The sequence below is a fragment of the Pterocles gutturalis genome, unplaced genomic scaffold (assembly GCF_000699245.1).
Source record: "Pterocles gutturalis isolate BGI_N339 unplaced genomic scaffold, ASM69924v1 scaffold23403, whole genome shotgun sequence".
In the NCBI taxonomy this organism is placed as follows: domain Eukaryota; kingdom Metazoa; phylum Chordata; class Aves; order Pterocliformes; family Pteroclidae; genus Pterocles; species Pterocles gutturalis.
Genome location: NW_010123696.1, coordinates 1 through 22,226, shown reverse-complemented (window position 1 = coordinate 22,226; position 22,226 = coordinate 1). Strand labels below are relative to the sequence as shown.

At 43.2% G+C, this 22,226-nt stretch overlaps 1 protein-coding gene across 1 annotated transcript in view; it reads right to left on the bottom strand.

The window, feature by feature from the left end:
• The window catches only part of LOC104465099 (dihydropyrimidinase-related protein 1), a gene marked incomplete at its 5' end in the record, with an annotated part of 33,533 nt that extends 24,097 nt beyond the window's left edge, over window positions 1-9,436 (bottom strand). Inside the window, 3 exons of the mRNA XM_010078014.1 lie at window positions 2,325-2,489; window positions 3,926-4,110; window positions 9,348-9,436. Coding sequence (XP_010076316.1) covers window positions 2,325-2,489; window positions 3,926-4,110; window positions 9,348-9,436 — 439 coding nt within the window. The remainder of the gene's footprint in view (window positions 1-2,324; window positions 2,490-3,925; window positions 4,111-9,347) is intronic.
• Between the last annotated feature and the right edge of the window lie 12,790 nt (window positions 9,437-22,226).

Below are 22,226 nucleotides of genomic sequence, written 5' to 3'. Positions count from 1 at the left end.
AATTATTCAACTATACCTCATGACAGGGTACCTCAACAGCAGCTCCGTAAGCTCCTCTGTTATTCATGCCGAGATTGTATTAGGCACATGCAGCACTGAAACTTGATTAACTGAGCCCTGTTACTTGCCTAACTCACCCACCAGACAATCAGCCAAGAACAAATTCAATCCAGATTCCCAGCTGATGAAAACCAGTGTCACTTCATTGACATCAAGTCTATTTGCACCAGCTGGCTCAAATGTTTCCAATTATCAGCAGATATTATCCATTCATTTGAAAGCCCTTGCCACACTGAAATATTTCCTATTGTGCTTGTGCTTTCGCACTCGCCCTTACCTTGTGTTTCCTAGTACATGAGAGTAATTCACATTGACTGCCTGAGACACACCGCAGCATCCATGACAACAAAGGTGAGCTCCTAATGCTAATGTCACCATGGGCCCCATTGCATATCCTGGTTTAGGAACTAACGACCAGATTCCTGCTTCCTCTGAAGAGTGAAAGGCAAGCCAGATTTATATTGAAAACTCAAATTTCAATAGCTGGAGAAAACTATTAACCTAACTGTCTGCACCAGGCTTTTAATGTAAGCCCTCAGGCACATTTGGGAGTGCTGAGCCATCTGTGATCCAGGAGCTCTGGAAAACACTATCCAACCTTTGAAACAAGGCATGGTACACTTGTCTGAGAGTACGGTCAGCTAATGCACCACAGCATATCCATGTTAACCTTGATAGCAGGGAAACAGCACAGATTTGGCACCATCAGTGTTGACAGATGTCATCACCTTGTAAAAAACACCTATATTATAAAAAACTATGTAAGACCAGCTGCAGTTTCTGCAAATTATGTGTACACTTGCTGATTGAAGGGTTCTGTTGCCTAAAATCTGGTTATAGAGCACATGTACTGCTAGCATACTGTGATACAGGATGAATTCCCCTAAGTGACTGCACCTCCACAGTATCTCAGTGAACAACTGCTCACTCAAAAATAGGATTTCATTTTGGTTTTCTACTTTGATAGCACATTTCTATATAAACAGAATTTTTCAAATCTAAATCATCACTAGAACTATACCTTACAAAGGATGCTGCATACTTATATTACTTAGACTTCCCAACACATGGGTCATTCTGATTTACCCACGGTAACTAAATACCATTTCAGAAAATACTCCTTAATTAATATCCACGCCTTTTCAAGGAAAGTATCAAGTGAAAAGTGTTTGAAAAAATATGTTTCTGGACTGAAAATCCATGCTATTAGGCAGAATTTTAAGGAACTATATAAAAATTAATATTTTCGGAAGGTTTGATTCAACTGCCCACACATATGTATCTGGTGTCACCAAGATGCCCTCCATATATGAGACTGCCACACTGAGCTGGCATGTATGGAAAGCGATTTGTGAGAGGTTTTGTCTGTGCTATTCTGGAGTGGTAGCTGGAGTCCAGGCAGGGTAACCTGCAGGATCTCACACAACAGTAGACCTGTTAATTGAACTGAATCAAGCCCACATGTGTCTTAAATAGATTCCTAAATAAGTGACCTGTTTTTACTAAGTCCTGAAACAAAGTGTCTTCTAGTAACTTCAGGGAAAGCCACTGGAGACCAAGCACTTGAGAAAATCAGGACATTTTTCAATATTAGGTACCTAACTTTAGCTTCATTTTTTTTCTAATAACTTGAACTTAAAAAAATACAGGCATGTTTTATAAAAAAAATCTAGTCTCAGCAAGTACATTTTCCTAAGCCATTGCTGAGAAATGAGATCTCGCCTGTGATGACAGTTTCTCAGACACATATGCCCTTCATATTCAGGCTTAATTTGAGGCAGCAAAATGGGCAGATTCCAGTCTAGTTAAAATCTGAATCTTTAAATGTCCCTCTCTCCATTCATGAAACAGATGATCTAAGGTGACTGGGCTGACTAGCCTAAATGCTGATCTCTGAGTTTTATCTTAAAATAAAACATAAGGATGTAATGTCTGAACCTATTTCTACATGTACAAGCAAGCATAAAGCGATACATTTGTATCTGACAATATATACATCTTAGTTTTCCATGCCTATGTTGGGTAAACCTACTCCATCCACTGGCCTTGCTACTGACTAGCACTGATGCACAAAGTTTTAGGTCCATTTTACACAGCAGCAAGTTAATGCAAAAGTTCCAGGGTAGTGCAGGACCTGCAGCAGTGTAACCAGCACCTGTGTGTTTCTGTTCTGGATGATGCATTCATTAAAACACTTCAAAATTTCACCTCCCTATGGTATTTCAATAAAAGCAAAAAAATACTACTAGTTTTCACTCACTAACCTTTGTCTTGCACCAGTATTTCCAGCTCTTCTCGAATCCCATCATACCAGCTGGTGATGTCCACATGTAGAGAGTAATCACAACAGGATTTGGTGTCAGCTGCCTCATGCCACTTCTCAAAGGAGGTCAGTAAACTTGATCCAGGTTCTGGAAGCACATGGTCAACTGAAAAAGAGATTCAGTGTCTGTTACCTACCCACAGTGCATACACACTGTTCAGGTTTCCCCAGTGCCTGTGAGTAAGTAGCCTTCCAGCATCTTGGCCAAAACAGCAGCTTTGGAGGCAGTTGTGTGCAGGCTGTAACTTTGGGATGCTAGCCAGATCCTGCTGTCACAGGTACCGCAGACTTTGTGGACAGTCTACACTAAAGCTGAGCCTGGCAACCTGCTTGTAGCATCAATAGACCACACAGTGGGAGAGCCAAACGTCTCATGGTTTAGGAAACACTTGTTTCTCCCTTCACTCTTTTGTAAGAGACCACAAGTTCCTGACTTGCCTGTATTTATTGTCTGATGTATTCATTTCTATGCATTTGACAGTAAGCACTATCATTAACCAGTACCTTGTAGTCACTGAATTGGTCCACTCTGCCCTACCAATACATCAGCGGAGATGTTGAATGCTTTCTCAGCAGCCAGAATTGGGGATACAGCCAAAGGTCTCAACAGAGATGACGTAGGGCACAAACACACTGCTGCACTACATGGCAGATCAAGTGCGCTGCAACTATGCATCTTCAACATCTCAAGGCTTGCTGCATCTGATGATGCCACAATATTTACTGATATAAAATAAAGGCATGACTACTTATGCACATATACTTATCTTTGCAGGGCTAGGTCAAAAGTAAGTATGGAAACAAAGCAAGATGAGTTTATCGGTGGCACTTGCAAACCTAATGCTGCAAAGGAAGCTTCAACTGAAGAACATACACTGAAAAAAATATTAACAAAAGTAATGAACAGCAGTGCATTTTGTGTTTATTGACAGAGAGACTTTCTACTGATCCTTGCTGCTGAACATAGGTAAGAGATAACACCACTCAGTAAAAAAACGCCACATTCCCATGCAGCAGGAGTAGAACCTCACTGGGCAGCTCCTCTGCACAAGGAAGCTAAGACAACTTATGTCAGCTGAACAACGGCCTCACAAAGTCTAACCAATGGCCAAGCCACTTCTAGTTGGAAAGAGATAAATCTTGTCCCGCCATCTGGTAGACAGAAGAAGGGTCTTTAACAACTAGAATCACTTCTTCCTTCCACCAAGAAAGATGTTTCTCCAGGACATCTCTGAATGCAGTACTCCAGGTGGGGTCTCACAAGAGCAGAGTAGAGGAGGAGAATCACCTCCCTTGACCTGCTGGTCACGCTGCTTTTGATGCATCCCAGGATGCGTTTGGCTTTCTGGGCTGCAGGCACACACTGCCGGCTCATGTTGAGCTTTTCATCACCCCGCACCCCCAAGTCCTTCTCCTCAGGGCTGCTCTCGATCCGTTCTCCTCCCAGCCTGTGTTTGTGCTTGGCATTGCCTCTAGTTCTCCCCACATGTGCCACCCTAGCTTCAGCTTGGCGGAGGAAGAGTTAGTATTGCTAGTACTCACTGATCATGGTAGTGCCCCCTGCTAGTGCTGCTTTTGTGCCTTGATAGAAGTCATCAACAGCAGTCATTCCATGGTAGGGCTTTTGTAGGTAAGTGTTGACATCTATTCCCCCAGGAATAACCATGCGCCCATTAGCCTCTATGGTCTTGACTCCTCCAGGAACAATCAGATTCTCTCCTATTTGCCTAGGCAGCAAGGAAAGCCAGTATTATTTTAGTTAAACAAAGAAGCACAGGGGACAGAAGCTATTTGAGGCATACAAGGAAGAGGAACCTAGAGGGCATACAGAAGGAACTGAGACCCCAAAGAGAAGGTGAAGCTCAAAAACCACTCTGGCTGCTCTGCAGGGCACTGGCAGAACAAAGCATCTGCAAGCCTGCCCAGCTGGACCGTGTGCTCGCACTGCTTTGCCTTGCTCTAGTGGCCAATAAAGAAGTCATAATGCACCAGCATTAAAAACTGATTACTCTTCTGTATGGTTCCTATCTTTAAACAATTTCAAATATGTACAGTTAACGCTCTCTTGGGGGCTCCAGTTTTGTATATTAAATTCTTAAATGAAAACAGAAAAACACAGATCAAATATGACAGCAAGCTGGAATTGTAAATATAAGGCAGAAGCACAAGGCTCATGAGAAAGGATTTATAATTACTTTGTAACCACACAATGCAAGTTTATCCTTAAAATGAAATATAAACATCCTAAGATACATAAGTACATATTTAAGAGAACCAAACACCTTTAATCTACAATGTAACATATTCTTCATCCTGCTCTTGAAGTTAAAACTTAGTGAAACATTCTGCGTAACTGTGTGGAAAAATGTTAATTAACTGCTGCCATCTTTTTCCCTTCAGTTCTTCAAAACAGGATTTTTTTTTTCACTATTAAAAACATTAATTTGTCCCCCAGGCTGATATCAAGCAAACTCCAGATACTTACAATCAAAATACTTTTAGTGTTCATGGACAAAATGACAAGTAAATGAACCTTTAACTTTTAAAGCCACATTACATTTTTATTGTCTACTTCTCATGGTGCCAAACAGGAAAAGGTATGGGTCTGTGTGGAAGCCATGTCTCTGCACCATAATATATTTGGGCTTAGAGATAACTGTGAGGTAGTTTAAGTTCACTTAGTTTATCTCGTATTGCAGACACACAGTCCTTGTCTTCATTTCCTTTTGTCTGGGATAAAATAACATTTATCCACAGCTAAACAAATACCCCAGATATCTGAGCTGCTGAATCTTTTCTCCTATATTAAAACGCAACTCCCACCTACGGAGCAAAACACAGCGACTGATTAACAGCCAATCGCAACAAGCTAGAAACGAAAATGAATACAACTGTTAATTAAAACCAGCGAAAAAAACAAGGATAATTATTCACATTGGAATTTGGCCAAACTGCCAGAGTTAATAAATCGCCCCAAGAGGTCAAGAATTTGTTTCATACGCAATGCAAAAATGTCACCTCCAGCAGCTTGGCTCCCCCGGTGCTCTGGGTTTTGGCTGGAGGGAAGCACAGCCATTCTGTTAGCAAAATCCCCACCAGCATCCTGAGCTGGGTCTCAGCCGCTCAGTGCTGAACAACTGCAAAAGGGCTTACTCTTACTTGTGAGAGCTGATAATATCGTGGCTTGAAGCTGTACAACTCCATGTCTGGCATCTAATATCATCAACACCTACAGCACTGGGAGCATGTCATAACCTGTTAGAGCTGCGAGGAGCACTAACAGTACCATGACAAACAGGGATTTGAAATATATGCAAAAGCCAGCAGCAGCCCAGCACATCCAATTGTGCAAACAAGTTGCAAGAAGATCCTCTGCTGTTAAAATCTGACTCGCAAAGGCATACCATAAGGCACTCCAACTCATAAAGTCAGGTAGCCCCACGTGTAATAATGGTGTCGCACTAATTTTCATTAGTTGAATTCACTCCCAAGATTTTAATGAGAGCAATCCTCAACCTTTGTACAGTGTTTGTGTGTCTAAAAAATTGAACTGGAAAAAAAATAAATTACTATGACCAATCTCCTTTAAATATGTCCAGGGTGGAATTGCACTGCAGGGACTACCACACCTGAAAATAATATTAAAGAAAACTTACACAAAAATGTAAAGGCAATTCACTTTTATTTTCTTCCACAATCAGTATCTCCCAGTTCCCTATTCAAGAAGACACATACTCTAATGAAGTGAAAGAGTCCTAAGTACATACTGAAGTTTTTTGATTATGAACTCATTGTTCATTATTTTCAGTGTACAGTTGAGTCAACAGCTTATTTGGCAATGGCTGAAGTCATCCATGCTGAAATGACATGGGACCAAATGGCCTTTGTGGCTGCTGCTGCACTATGACCTGTCGGGAACCTGTCTCATCTCTTGCCCTGGCATCAAGATTAAGGCTGGGAGAAGGCTGATCTTCGCTGGCATTCAAAGTTGTTTTTATTCTGACTGACTAGAACACAGAGTAAGAGACAATGTGACAGGATTCCTGAATTGCTCACTTGTTAATGCTAAGTTTATGTTAATAAGAATGGGGTTCAGTTACTTGTGGGTAAAAAAATGCAATAGCACAGATAACTGTATTCTAGACGCTGTATAAATGATCGAGCTGGTTTTCTGATGCACCAGCAACTAGAACACTCAGGGTCATGGAAAGATGATGCTGCCTGCAGTCTTCAGTCAAACAAGCTTAGTAAATTCTGTCACACATAAGCTGACTAAAACACAACAGAAACATCAGGCTTCAGCTCTCCATAAGCTTTACCTGAGAAAGCTGAAAACCTCCCCCAGGACTCCATGGAGGTATTTGTGTAGTTATCAAGCCCAGGTCTCTTTCAGGCATCTGAGGCTCCCTGTAACTTGGCTCATTGCCTGTCCAGGTCTGGAAAGCCCATCCCCAGTTACCCATCCTGCACACTTGTTAGTCCCCTCCAGCGTGGAGGGACTCAACCCTTCCCCCAGCAGTGACAGAGCATAGGACAGCAGGCACAAGACTGGGTGACCCGCTGCTTAGCACGGAGACTGGGACTCACTTCCTCGTGTGGATACCAGAGACAGGATAGATGTAGGCAAAATATATTATTTACATGCCACTGGCAATTTAAATTACTGAATATCTAAGTTACTATTTAGATACCAGAGAACTGCCTCTCAGCTGCCACCTGAGTGTGCAGGGCTTAAGTTTCAGCTAGGAAAAATCCACACAGACCACTGCTCCCTCGTACCTAGGGAGCCAGCTTAAGCATTGATGGGTAGGAAAAAGCATCTACCATTCTCCAAAATATAGCTAATTTTCAACACCTTCAAGGTTATATCTACACTCTTCTCTGCAGGACAATCTGCAGGGACACGAGCGTTAAAAGATTCTACTCATTTCATTGGTCTGCAAAAGAAACCCAACCCGCTATCTTCCAGTCCGTTTCCACTGCAGAATAAGAAAATTAACCCAGAACTTTTATATCCTAACAAAACCAGGACACTATTGCCTATTATGGGCTGGGTGGTTTGATGTCTGCTCCACTCTGTGGGAAGAATTCTGGATTATCAGCAGGATCTGCAGCTGGAGAGTTAGGGCATCAACTGAAACATGGATGTCTGAGTTTCAGGGTTCTGCTCCAGAGGATCTTGAAACTATGTTAAATATACAGACACAATGGGCAGTTCCAGCTGGAGAAACTAAAAGAGACCAATCCCAGAAAATATATCTCTTTCCTAGGCTGCAGAATTTAACATCTGAACACAGTTAGGACCCAAGCCTATCTCACAACAGGCTGCCCTCACAAATTAGCTGCTTTTTCAGAGCAGGACTTCTTGGACAATTTACAAAGAAAAATCTCAGGTTGTCTAAATCCAGGAAACCAGGCATGACTCAGGATGCTGAATAGTAAACCTGCCTCCCTGGGCAAAGATAAAGGCATTTTTAAAAGTCTCTTCATTATTAATCCTAGTTGGGCACCTAAGATACTTTCTGGAGGTAAGAATCCACACATGGATTTCAATGCAGTTAACAAGGGCAGCTGAAAGCTTGGCATTGATAACCTGCCTACCAAGTACCATTACTTTTCTGGAATCAAGGTCAAAAATTCACAGCAGTTTCAGACTCTCAGCATGTCCTGCACTTAGTTGTTAAATCAGTTCTGATGCTTATAAGTGTTACTAGGGAATTTGCATCTGAAAAAACAAAATCACAGAAAAACTCAACTAGAATACAAGGACAGCACAACTTGGTTGATTGTTGCTATTAAAAAAAAGAAAGATGAACATTCAACATTTTGTGCCTTCTCCACTTAAAACAATAGGCTCCTTTTGCCACTTCTGTAATGCAAGTAACACTACAACTGGAAAGGCAGAGTGAAGTATTAAGAAGAAAACTGCAAAGTCCATGGATAAAAGTCTTCAGAAATTTTTCTGTTATAGTAACCACAGTATAAGTAGCACAGATATATAAGGAACCAGACTTTTAATCTGATGGTATCTTCTCACAAAAAGCAGCTCTGAAAACAAGTAGGTAATTAATTATTTAACAGACAAACATAATTGTATTTCTGTGCATTAAATTGAAGCCTCTGGAGACCAAACTTGTTAGGTCACTACGGGAAATGTTTAGCAGTCAAGAAAAAGGCTTTGATCCTTGTGTACATCAGAGTGCTCTGCAAAACCAGAGACCCCCACCTCCAGTAAGCCAAGGTAGGACCAGTAGAGCTACACAAATAGACATCTCTGTTACCATTTCCCAGGCTACCAGTAACATACATTTCATGTTTTTTCACCTAAGGAATATCTTCCGAGTTTCTGTATTTTGTATCCTGATATGCCAGTAGGATTTTCTTTCTAATTGTGTGAAGATTTAAAATCATATTCCTTTGCTAAGCAAGAAAAGGGACATATGAGCAACGCATAACAATGTTGTAGGAACAGAACATGCTACACTTCAGCATTAACCAACAGGGGACTGAGAGGGAGTTAGTCCCCATTATTACATTGTGTAACACTGGCATATTTCTGCGCCATACAATCCTTTAGAGCATGGCTGCATTCACCCTTATTAGGTGTGGGGAAAAAAACTGTAATAAGCCTTCTGTCATACATAGACTAAAAAAATATCCGTTGTCCTAACCATTACTTCTGGTGTTGAGAGAACCTACTTGCCTTGACTATTCTGGAAGAAACTAGGAATGAACTGTTTGAAAAGCAAAAACCTTCAACTTACAGTAAAGGAATTTTCTACTTATCTAATGTTAGTAAAGATAAAATGGCAGAATTTCATAATTAAACACTCCTCTACTATGGCCCCACATCTAGAGGTCACCGAGATGCTGACTGCAAGATTTCAGGTCTGCACCATCAAGAAATCACAGTAATCTATACTAACAGGCATGCAAAAAAAGTTCAGTATTTTAAAAAACCAACTTTATAAGTCCATCTTCAAGGTATATGTCTGCATAGAAGGAGTGGTCATCATTGATAATTCTTCCACCTTTAATGAGTAGTCGGTCACTCTGGGGAAAAAAAAAAAAAAAAAAGAAAGAAATGTGGGTTTGTTGAAATAAATAAACATAGTAACATATTGATGATACCAAGCAGGCTTATATTATATAGAAATCCATTAGTATCAAAGCACTTACCCTATATAAAGGTCTATGCCACAGATTCAGGTGGGTACACAGACAGTGGAGAGGAAAAACATAGTTTCACTGAATTTTATTTCTGACTTTTGAAACATGAGGCCTCATGGTAATCACAGTCTTTTTTCCTCAAAGCAGAACTCACTGCACATGGAAACATTTAAAATCCTGCTACATCCCCTTTTTACCACCTGATTGTACAAAGGCCAAAAAGGGACAGAATAAGCTGCCCAGAACTGGAATGGCCAAGCTGTGCTCACCTGGGACTCTTGGCATGCCTTGAAGAGTAACAGAGCTTGAAATGGGGAGGGACAAGGTCAGGAGAGGCTGCTGAGCTCTGTAATGCAGAAATTCCTCCCCAGGGAAGATGCTTTAAGTAACGTCAGCTCAGCAAAGTCAACTCAGACCCTCCACCAAGGCGGCCAAGGGATACAGCCCACAGCGTGCGCCTCCCGTACTGTGTTACAGACCAACAGCAGAAAATCTGGTTTCTAGTGGGCATGAAGAATTAATTGTCTAATTTGTGACTCCTGCATGTCAAAGGCTGCTAGTTAGTTGGGTTGGGGCCACTCTGTACTGACACTCCCCACAGCATATCTCATGCACTCCATGAATGAGGGCAGGAGCGCAGCCTCCAAAGTTCAGCAGTTTTCCTCCTGAAATGCCATATGAACAACCGAGAGAGCTACTGCCTCCTGGTATTTTCTAAAGTGCCAGAAAGCAAACATTTATTCCCATGAAGAACTGTTCCAATACCAAGTCTGCTGGGGCACTGTTCTCAACAACCACCTCTTTCCATTCTTCTCTGTTCAGATGGTTAAACTCTGTTCTCAAAAAATACATTTCATAGAAAGCATACTTTACCAGTGCACATTCCCAAGAATATTTGAACTCCCTCATTGACGAAGTCATACCAGAAACACCAGCACCCCACCACCTACCCAGAGAAAGGGAAAGTTTGTAACTCCAGGGCATAACGCTTTTGGAAAGACTTTTGCCAAGTGACTATGAATGCTGGAAAGCCCTAAAGCAGTCAGAACCCTCTTTTCCTATTCATATATAAAAAAGCCACTTACTGTAAATTATTTCCTTGGCTCACCAAACAATAACTCAGAATCTCCACGTTGTCCATGTTTTAGACTCCTCACTCCAGACTCAATCCCTGGTTAAATTACAAGATCACTCATGCATACAAACCATGCATGTCCCAAGTTCCCAGTTTAGAAAACAAGTTGACCCATTTCTTTAATTATAAAACCAGGCCAACAATACAGACTTCCTGAAAAAATACGGATTAAAAAGTGCTGAGTCAGAGCTAGGGGTTTTACAACAACCTTTCTTCAATGTAACTTCTCAGTTATATGCAGCATATTTACTTTTCATATTGTATTTGAACATTTTTGCAGGTTCAAAGCCTCTATAGCCCTCTCTATCTTTCTAGAAAAGCAAGAAGGTGGAAACAGGTATTTTAAGGGCAGAAAGAAGGGGGGAAAGGCATCCATGACAAATGAGCACGTAACAGAAGGTTTGAAGCTTTTCTCCATATGCTGCAACAGTGACATGACCTCGGGGAGGGGGACCAAGGCCCAGAACTACACTCAGGTATGTTCCCCAGGACCTGTCTCAGATGTTGGTACCTTCTTGTTAAAGGATGGAGACAAATGCAAGTCCTCAGTCTGGAATTTGCAGGCTCCCTGTTTCCTCCCCAGCCTCTCTGCTGTCACTTGTAATTGCAGGACTTGTGAATCAGCAGCTTGAATGGTAATAAGTTATTTTGCCATGTGCTGGCAGTTGCATCTCCTCACCATGCTGATTTACTACCCTGCCTGCTGACCTGCAGAGACCGCCATCTTATGAGCTTTTTAAGCTTATTCAATTCCTTCCTAAATATTAACACTGTCCAATTGCAAGAGGCAAGAGCTTATTGATACAGGCAGGGAATGCTACCAGAGCTCTGCATCTGTCACTGCTAATGAGTCAAAAAAATCTGCATGCTCATCAAGATGTTCTACATTTTATTTCTTTTAAAACAGAAGATGCATAACAGAAACAAACGTAACAGGCTGGGAAAATAAGACAGACTAAAATAACACAGAAATACAACTCCAGAAAAATAATTGTAGACATAAGGATTTTCTATGCTTTTATATATAAATACACATATATAAGCGGCAAAACTAGGTCTGAAACTAAAAAGGATAGAAATGCGGTTTCAAGAAGGCACTCAGTTATGTGAGTCATCCATTAAATTAAGACTCACACTTTGTAAAGGATTACTGAATGTTTAGATACAAAGTCTCCTTCAGAATTTCAGAGGGTCTAACAAATTCTGCTTAAGAAAGAAAACTGCACTTTATGGAGACTTTCAACATTTTAATTATTGACACCTTCCCACTTGGAAGAAAATACAAACCATTCACAATTGTTGCAAAAGGGAGCAGGTCCTGCTCCTGAGCTGGCCTGTGGCTAGGGTTGCCCCCAGCCAGGAATAGGAAGTCACGGGACATGAGGCTTCTGAAAACCAACACATCTTGCTGCTCCCCAGGTAGTCTGCCAAGCCACTGGGGCTGGTGCCGCGGAGCCTTGCCCATCTTTCATCAGAACCAGATAGATGTAGAAACATTTCTGACACACGTTTCCATTCCAGCAAATCAGCAAATTCAGATGAAAAAGGGTTTTGTTGGAACTTGTCTCAACCAGCTCGAGCTGTCAAACATGTCTGTAGGACACGTTACAGATCACCGCAAGCCAGGAGCACAAGCAGAGCACGGTACCTTTACACAGATGATGCTGATGGGCACAAGCAGCCCAGGTGTGGTTTCAGTGCTGCATGAACACCCCAGCAGCACACTGTGCCCAAGAAAAGGGGTGCTGCCTCCTACACCTTGCTCCAGACCAGGGGTGGCTTGTCCTTGATCAAAGCAGCAGTGCCAAGCGCCTGCGTGCACCTAATCATAGAGATGCATTTCCATTAACATGCTGGAAAAAATGACACAAACGTAACTGACTAGCAAGGAGGCATGGGTTAATGTTGACAAGCAATCTGCTGCATACTTCATTAAATAACCTTTCATTCAAACCCTTGGTCAGCATATGAGTGCTCATCCCCCACCACAGCCTAAGCACTGCTTCAGGCACAGGCACAGCCCCATCCTGGAGGCAAAGGGACACTGCCACCCTGCGCCACTGCCATGGCCACCAACGCCTGGGTGCTCCTGCGCCGATTTAGGTCACCGGTACTTGCAGCAGTGGAATCCTGGACAGAAATCTGGGCACACACTGGGCCTGTGCAGTAGCTTAGCCTCCTCGGGCACGCAGCCTGGCCGTGGATGGTCAGGGGCCATTTATTATTTACCAGGGGCCTGACGTCAGGCAGGCTGCTTGCAGTTTTCTTACCAAGTGCCAAATTTCCAAAAAAGCTAGGGACCAAAGTCCTCTTCTATCTGGACTATGTTCCAGGCGGGAGGAGAGCAGAAGTCTGCAGCACCCTGGGGAAAGCAGGGAGGGCGGAGGGAGGAGTGACCTGAAGCTCATGAATTAATCATGCAGTGCTGGCCCACATTTCCCCTTCGAGCTCTAAATCCCTCCAGGCAGGACATTTTCTTTGCCTAGCTCTCAGATGTAACCCTCAGCCACTTGAGTGATCTTTGGGCGATCTCACAGTACATACAACACACCCATTACTCAGCTCAGGAGGTGACAATAATGTAAGCCTTTATAGCATGGCTGTCACCTTTATACTCAGCTAACAGATGTCTCAGTCACTGGTACCCTGGCTACTGAGCCTTAAGGGCTCCAGACCAAGTTTCCAGCATTGCCTGCCACAAGAATCTGCCAGTCCATCTCTCCTGGGTGCAAGCTGAGAAAAGCTGCTGGGACCCTCTCCTCCCTCCAGCCTGCCAAGGACAGACAGCGGGAACACAGCAAAACAGAGACACGGTATTATATTGAATGTATAAACTGAGCAATTCATTAGGTGCCAAGATTCAAAGGAAAAAAAAAAACCAACCTGCTCTCATTGCCATGGGAGGTAAAAAAAAAACAAAAAAAAAAACAAACCTGCTCTCATTGCCATGGGAGGCGCAGAAATCACCACTGTAAATCCATGCCATTGCTCAGCATTTGCTGTGTGGTACTGGAGCTGAGGTGCTTCTCCTCCATCCATCACTGCTGTAATGATGCAAACCCATCAGTGCAACACTGTTGGCTTCCAGGCCTTGTGCCTGGCTCTGACACAGCATCAGCACAGCAGTGATGCATATCTTCTGTCTCCCTGCAGCTCCATTTTACAAGTGCTTCGGCACCTCCCAGCTCATCTTGCTGCCGCACATAATACGACCATTCCTATTATTCACAGCTCTTCACCTTGAAACCCTGTGCACTACTTTCCTGATCATTTTTTGCTAATCGCAGTCTAGCTTCTCCTGCTTAATCTGGCAGCAAAGCCACAGAGCTTAGTCTGTGACATGACAGCAATTTTCATGGCAGCAGAAGGAGATGCCACAAACACAGCATCGTTGTCTGCAGGAGGAGGGGCTGGCTGCTCAGACACGAGGCGGTGGCTCTTACAACTATTGTTTGCATTGCAGTAAGAGCAACACGAAACATCTGTAAGCTGGCGACTGGCACAATTTGTACAAATTGCCTGTTTTGATGATTTTTTAAAATCAGCTTGGCTCAGCGCTTGTGAAGTGTGTCCATCTTTCCATACGCTCCCAACAATACAAGGCCAGCAGAGACAAGCATCGTCTGCATCCACCTGCAGAATGATGAGCCTGAGCCCTGCTGCAGTCCCCAGTTCTGCAGTGGGCTCAGTGCAATCAAATTCCCTTGGTCAGAAAATCACTCTGCTCTGGGATATTTGACAACATGATCCAAATGTTAAGATTCAAATGTTAGAGCAGGAATAATTGTAAAGAAATTTAAAATTAGCCCTTTTTCATTCACCTACTCCTCTCAGAGCTAGAGCTATCTAAAAATATTACACATAACAAAACTGAAATACATTTTTGACACATGCAGTTCTCAGTCTGCTTCTGGAACTACTAAAAGCCACAGTAACAGGAAAAATAAAACTGCCATCTTCTGATAACAAGATTTACTAAACAAACATTATTTCAGGCTGGTACAGCATGTCAGAACACAATGCAGCACAAGTTATAGCAAACCACACACTTCTCTACAGTATTAATACCCATGGAATTGCACCTGCAGGCACCTTTCAGAGAAAACCACACCTTTTTCATATAAGATGGAGCTTGAGGGAAGGAGGGGGGGGAGGAAGAAAAAATCTGCCATTATCTATTGTAGCCATATGAAAAGATTCAGAGATTTCAGGAGTGTTTTCACCAGATAGCAGCATCTGTCCAGACTGCAATTCTGATATATACTATTACATGCTTGCTTTTCTTCCATGAATGGAATGTCTATATATTACATTTTCAGCTCTAAATCAGGTAAATCATGTCTTTTAAACTATTTACAGATTTCTTTACAATTTAACTGCAATGAAATTCACATAACATACCCAGCAGATAGGTCTAAGCCTGCTTCATTCTTCGATTTGGACTTTTACAATTGCTGCACTGCAGGCGTTGCCAACTGAAAAAGTCTTTGCAACACTTAGCCCCAGATTTTCCAGGCCTAAAGGAGGAAACACTCAGCAGTGACTTCATCCTTTGTGTAATTCTAAGGACCTACTAGAATATACCATTGTCCTTAGATCTCCAGAGCAACAATGGCTTTATTCTCTAAAATCCAGATTAGTCAATGGCCCTGAAGATGACTAAGGATTTTATGCTAAAGAGTCATTTGAAAACAGTTTAAATTCCAAATCCACCTGTATTTCCAGTTCTCTGCCTACAAATGCGTGAGGTTTAAAAGACATCAGATTAAACACAACAGACATAAGAAGGCATTAGTCTACCTTATCACACATGCAGCCAAGGAATTCATCTTTATTTTTTTAGCATTTGAGAATCCTTTTGCTAAGGCTTTAAAAAGGCCACTGTGAGTTAGAAAAGACACAGAAACCGCAATTTAGAGGGAAGGTTCAAAAGTCACAGGATGAAGTTTGTGTTGTCCTTGATTACCCAAATCTCCACAAGAAGACAATTTTTGAGGGAAATTTCTCAAAAGGCAGAAGTCTTGCTGGCAGACAATGAAGGGAGACACAGAGCTCCTCTGTGCATTCCTCCTTGCAGAGTTATTTCCCATAATATACAAGAGATTAAAATTATATTTCCTTTGTAGATATAGTTGGCTATTTTCAGAGCAGATCAGATTCACTCCCAGTTGTGATACAATACAGTTAAATTACCTTACTTTTAGCAAAGTACTTATACATTTTTAAACTTAATGGCAAAAGAAGAAAGACATCCTTCCCAAGAGGAATACTTGCTTAAAATCCTTTCATAAGGATCAAAGAGCTGTAAATGGGATTTCACAAAGTACTGTCTGCTTATAGAAGATCTGCTTTTAATCAACACTATCCTTCCTTTTGAATTTCAGGTCTAGGTTACCGTTCAAAGGAAGTCATTTTTAGCTAGGGTGATCCCTGAATCAACTCAGGGAATTGCTCGTAAAACATTGTATCCTTGAGGCATCATTTCCAATAGGCCACGAGTAGAGAATCCTGCTTTTAAGGTCCTTTTCTAAACAAATGCACTCCAGTATATGGCAATTCATTCAGGAAGGATTATGTTGATTATTGTAATGCTGTATCTTGGTCTGTAGCCAATATATTCATTCATCTTTACTAATTTAAAAAATATGATGTTCTTTTGTTTCCCCTTTGGAAACTCCACTTTCTATTCAGCTAGCAATTTCACTCCTTAATCACACAGTCTAAAAAGGCTACTCCTACAGCTAGAAACTCCATGGGGATTTCTTCACTGTAAATGTCATCTTTGCTTTGCTTTTAGAAGAGAAGAACAACAAACATTTTTTTGATGACAATATTAATTGTCATCAGCAGGGGTTTCACCTAAGTATGGGCTGGAGGGTTGAACCCTCCATTGTGAGTTGTTACAGCCATCTCTTGGGTTACACACAGGTTACATCAACTGGAGCTGATCTCAAAATCTCTGCAAGCTATTCATAGGAAACATTAAACTTTGGAAAAAATAACACTAGTCTACAGCACAGCTGGCTGCAGCGTGCCACTGAACTGAAGTTGAGTTTTATCTAAGTTCTAGTCAGAAACCTGCATCAGGTTATCGGGACACATCAGCCTTGGAACCAGTCATGGTCAAAATCTGGCTAAGACTGTAAGGAACACTTTTCTTGACAGAGGAGGCAGATGCAAGGGAAACAGAACAGTAGAAAATGTCCTTGAATATGATGTTAGCAATGGTAATTCACGATAGCTAAGTGTGGTGGGTACAGCTTTCTATTGCTTCCACTCAGACACTTTTTGCTGTCTTGTTGCCTCACACATCTACTTTTCCTGCAAGTCACAGAAAGTTGCCAACACTTGCTGCTCCACCTCCCATGGCATCAGCACCGGCCCATGAACGACCCTTCCACAAGTCTCTTAGCTCTGAGCACTGCGTACTCCCTTAGCCAGCCACGTGCAAGGTGGGCAGGGGTGATCAGCTTCACTTAGAGAGATTTTGCATAGAGACTTTACTGAAATCAGTGGGGACATTTATTATTTGGTAGGAACATAAGCAAGAGCTGAGGCCTTAAACCTCACCAGGACACGTGCTACAGACTGAAATTTCATCTTGTGACAAGTGCATCAAGTGACATGCAAAAGTAATCCTGAAGTATCAGTATGTCCCAGGGATGACAGGGATGTCCCAGGCAGGAGACAAGGCCACCACCTTTACATGTTGCAAGATTAGAAACCTGCAAATTATTTTGCTGCTCATCTGTTCCACCTCTCTCACACCTACAAAAGGAGCACTGCTTCGCAAGCCAATGGGCTCTCATGACTCCCGTTCCCACAAAGGAAAATGAAACTTCTCCCTTTTACCACATGTATAAACTTGCTCATGAAAGAATTGGCAGCAAAGCACCGCCTGACCTCCTGTCAGGAAAGTGGTTCATTGCCACTGGTCGCTCTCGGCACTTGAAAGAAGACTTGTTGGACAACCACCACACTGCATCAGTTGTCTTCTCAGACAGCCACTGTCCCCTTTCCAAGCCTGCCCGGCTTCCAGCAAAATGCAGCTTTCTTCCCACAGCGGCACCAGCTGTGACACTGAAAACCCTGATGCTTTGCTGAGGCCACTGACTGACAAACTTGCTGTGGCAGTTACAGGAATCACTGCCCCAAACCCTTCTTTCTGTCCCTCTGCCAAAGGTTTCAACCTCCATAGAAATGTCCCCAGAAGGACCTACTTTGAATGTAATTTAAGACATCAAACGGAAGTGGCTTAAATGTTGTGGCCACTTTTTCTCCTGTAGAAAAAGGAAAGGAAGACTTAACAGAGAATCATAGAAATGGTGGTTGGAAATCCAACAACTTCTGCTGAAGCAGCTAAAGCATCTCCAGAGCTGCCAAGTTCAAGTCCAGTCCACTATGCAATGTGAATTCACAAATGTTCATCAACAGACAAGTAAACTGAGAGGGGCCAAGTCTACCAAACAGCTACAGATGGAAAAATGTAACTTTGAGTATTAAGCAAATATTCCAAAGTAAGAAGGGATCCAGAAGTCGCAGGCCTTGGTGTTTTAAAGCAGGACAAAAAGTGCTGTCTAAATCAGCCCAAATCTAGCAGAATAATAATGCGAGACATTGTTCCCAGGCTTTTCTAACACTTTTGGCATGCCCCACACTAACCTGTGTGTAGCTTCATATTGTTAAACAAAGGTGGGTGGGAAAAATGGCCAGGGGAGATATGGAATAGATGCAAACCTAGACAAGGACTTAGGTTCCCATTCCAGGTACTCACCACGCCTTGCATCTGTAGGACATATTCCCCCCTGGTGTGCAAAGTGAATTAGCTGATGGCTGGCAGCTCTCGCACTGCTGTTGTCTCACACCAGAACACCAGCACTTTGCTCAAGCCAAACAGAAAGTTTATGTCTTGACCCTCAATAGTTAGCTTGAGACCAGTGTCTCACACAGAAGTCCCGATTAATGCATTTTTTTCTCTCTCAAACTACTCTGCCATCTTCAACTGAAGCCTACTTATTCTCAGCTCTCTTCACATCCATCAATTCAAAAGGCTACAACTAAAATTATTCTCTGTGCCCACTCCTCTGAATCTCTCCAGCTTCTCTTCATTTTTCTGCATCTGCTTCTTTTTCTCAGCTTGTGCCAGCTCTTCTCTTTACTTGCTAAGCTCAATGATGAGATCCTCCCTCTGTAATACCACATTTTCTGAGATCTCTTGTCTCCCCATGCCTTACAGCCTGCCAGCTCAGGACCAGCAGCTCTTCCCCCATTCATATGCCAAGCCCTGGACCATTCCCAGGAATATTATTCCATTTTCTAAGAGATTCAGGCACCATTTGCCTCTCCCATGTCCCTCCTTGCATTTGCTTTGGTGACTAGCTATTCTCCCTTTGCTCAGTAGAGTTATCTTCACACCTCCTCTTCACTGTGGTCACACTGATTATGTTTTAATGGTTGCAATCCCTACAGGAACAAACAAGTCCTGTGACAGACACTTTACATGCCACATGCTTTTTTAAAATTGTGCTCTGTATATACTGTAATTTGGAGTTCATCTGGGATGAGGCCTTGCTTGAAAAGTGTCAAGCACTACCAAAACATACAAGCCAAAAAAATTTGCAACAGATCTTTCAGTGTCATCATCCCCATTGATTCCCTGTAATACGCTACACAAGAGCAGTATAATAGCCACGTTAAAAGCAATGGGCGGGGGGATGTGTTCTGGAAAATCTGGTCTGCATGAGAGCATGCCTGCACAACTGAAGCACAAAAGATTGTCACCTCATGCAGAAAAACACCGCAGCAATGGATGTGGTGGCTGACTGTATGACACAGCCTGAGAAATATGCTTCTGCAGATGTATTCTTGGCCACCTTTACATCATGCACACCCCGCTCCATCCCCAGCCAACACTCCGGAACCTGAGGGGAAAGATCCTCCCAAGGACTTCAACACAGAGCAGAGGACATGACCAAAGTGCTTACACTTACTGGTTCAGTGCATCTCTATTTCACAACACCCAGAGACCGAGCTGGTGCTTCAAATACAGAGGTCCACAGTAGTTACAGTGAAAGGGGCTCAGTTTCCCCAGTCTGACTCAGAACTGAATGGCACCTTACACTGGAGCAGTGCTTGTGCTCAGCTAACAACAGCAAGCCTGGATGTTGTGTGGGATGCATAAAGGGCAGCAGGAGAGTCACGAACAGGACAAAAGCATGAATTTTCAAGTGCTGGAAGGAGAAAAAAAAGCAGGTGAAATGAAATGAAAAAAGCAAGTGCAGATTTGGTAAATGAGAGCAGGGAGATGCTCGGTGCCAAAGGCAGCCTGGCTGCAACACAGTGTCTCTACTGTCCTAGATACTTCCAGGAGAAATGGAAGAAAGGAAGGCTTCAAGGGAGGGGGGCAAAGGGGGTATCAGTCAGACTCTGCTTACAGTCTGAAGGAGTCAGGAGGCGAGGCACGGTCAAAGCACTCCCACATGCACCAAGGGGAGTAATCCAGAAAGGACACAACAAGGTTGTCTTCCCAAAAGTGATACCCGCACCCACACTGAGCAGAGCTGAAACCAGCCTCTACCTCTTCCTTCATCAAGTTCCTGATGCTGCATACCTGACCCACAGCGAGTTCCCAGAGGGATGTTTAGGCCAGGCACTGACCTCTGTAGTGCCCATGGCAGGACGCTGTGGTGGAATATTGTTGCAGGATGCTGGGTGCTGTTCTCCTTGTGTGCTCAGGACAGCTCCTGGCCCCATGCAAGGAAGACAGGCTTGGTATGGCAAAGTCCACAGCAAAGTATCAGCGCACAGGACACCGTCAGAAATTAGTTTCTCACTATTCCACGGAATCCAGGAGCTGGTGTAGCTCCCAAGGAGCAGGAGCACGTGTGGGGGGAAATATTAAGCACAGTAACAAATAACATTTTTATATGATTTCATCATCGCTGTTGTTGTTGCATAACTTTTCAGAGCTATCACATTTCCTCAGAGCCCAGAAGGCTTGAAGATCCAATGTATTTCCTTAGTGGCAAGAGGAAATATCTAATTTACCATAATAGAATGGGGCTTTCAGAAAATACATGCAGACAAATCCAGTGGGCTCTCGTGGGACAGGCAGTGCGTACATGGTATAACACAGGGTATCTAACCTGCTTTTGCTGGAGGAGAAGGGCCAGAAGTGTAAAACACTAAAATAAAACAAAAAAAAAGGCAGTCCAAGTCTGATGCCTGCCAGCTTCACTGATGTTAATTTATGCCTTTGATTTGGTCACAAAACTCAACACTAGCATTAATGAATATTCATTTATAGAAGCTTCAACACATCCCATTTCAAAGAGAACATGCTGAGGTTTGGGCTTTCTTTTTCCCAGCTATCCTCTCACCAGCACAGAGAAAGTAATTCGCGAGAAGTACAGAAATTAAAACTATCTGTTGATTCCAAGGCAAACACTCATAATTCTTCTGGTTTCTTTTACTCCAAATTGGAGAGAAAACAACCACCTACAGGTGGGAACCTGTTACACTCCAGCTGCAGACGAAGGTCAAGCCATGCCCAAAGCACCTGACACTCACCCAGAGGGCAGCCAGGGCCTCCCCCAATCTAGAGGTATCCCAAGTAACCACAAGCCACACCACACACCGAGGACTGAGGCGAGAGGAGCCGTCACCCCAAGAGCCATGGCAATACCCAGGCTCAGCTTTGGCCACCAGGCACTGTTGCCTATTGATAGTAGAAAACTGTATAAATGCAGCACTTTGGTATCATAAAACACTGCTTTTAGAAGGAGGCTGTTCCCCTCCTGACCAAGTATTTTGGCTAAAGGATTTTTTTTTTTTTTTAATATTGATAAAACCTCAGTGCTTACAAGCCTTGTAACACTGGCTCCAATAACGCCTTTAACGACCAGGTTTGCTCAGGAAGCTGCCACACCCACCTGTCAGCCCACTCTTGAGCTACTGAAACTTGCCCTGCACCCCAACAGTACCAGCTTTCCTGGGAAAGCTCCACAAATCCAAACCCATTTGAGCTCACCCCCCTTCCCTGCTCACCTCTGCCCTGGGTGCCAGGGCAGCAGTGACCCCACCACCCACAGATCCAGCCTCCCAAGAGGAAAGCTGGCACCAGCCTGGAGACCAACACTGGTGCTGGGGAGAATCTCTGCGTGACCGAACTCTGGGGGACAGTTCCCCTGAAGCCGCCCTCCCCACCACCTCTGCCTACTCTTTATCCCCTGCCCTGTCAATCCAGTGTATCTAAGAGAAACAATATACTGAATCCAAGGACCCAGATCCTTTCTTTCTGGCATGGAAAGCACGCTCTATTGTAGTCCTGCCGGGGGATAAAAGCATCTAGTGGGAGACAGGCACAGACAGAAAGAGGATGGTTATGATTAACTCTTTGACTTCTGATCCCCACCATGCCTGATGTACTAATAGCACGCAGAGGTGTTGGCGCTGGCATCATGGCGCTCTCTGATTTTCCACGCTTCCCCCCACCTCGCTTTCCCCCTCTCCCATCTCTGCGCATCCCCAGCCCACCCT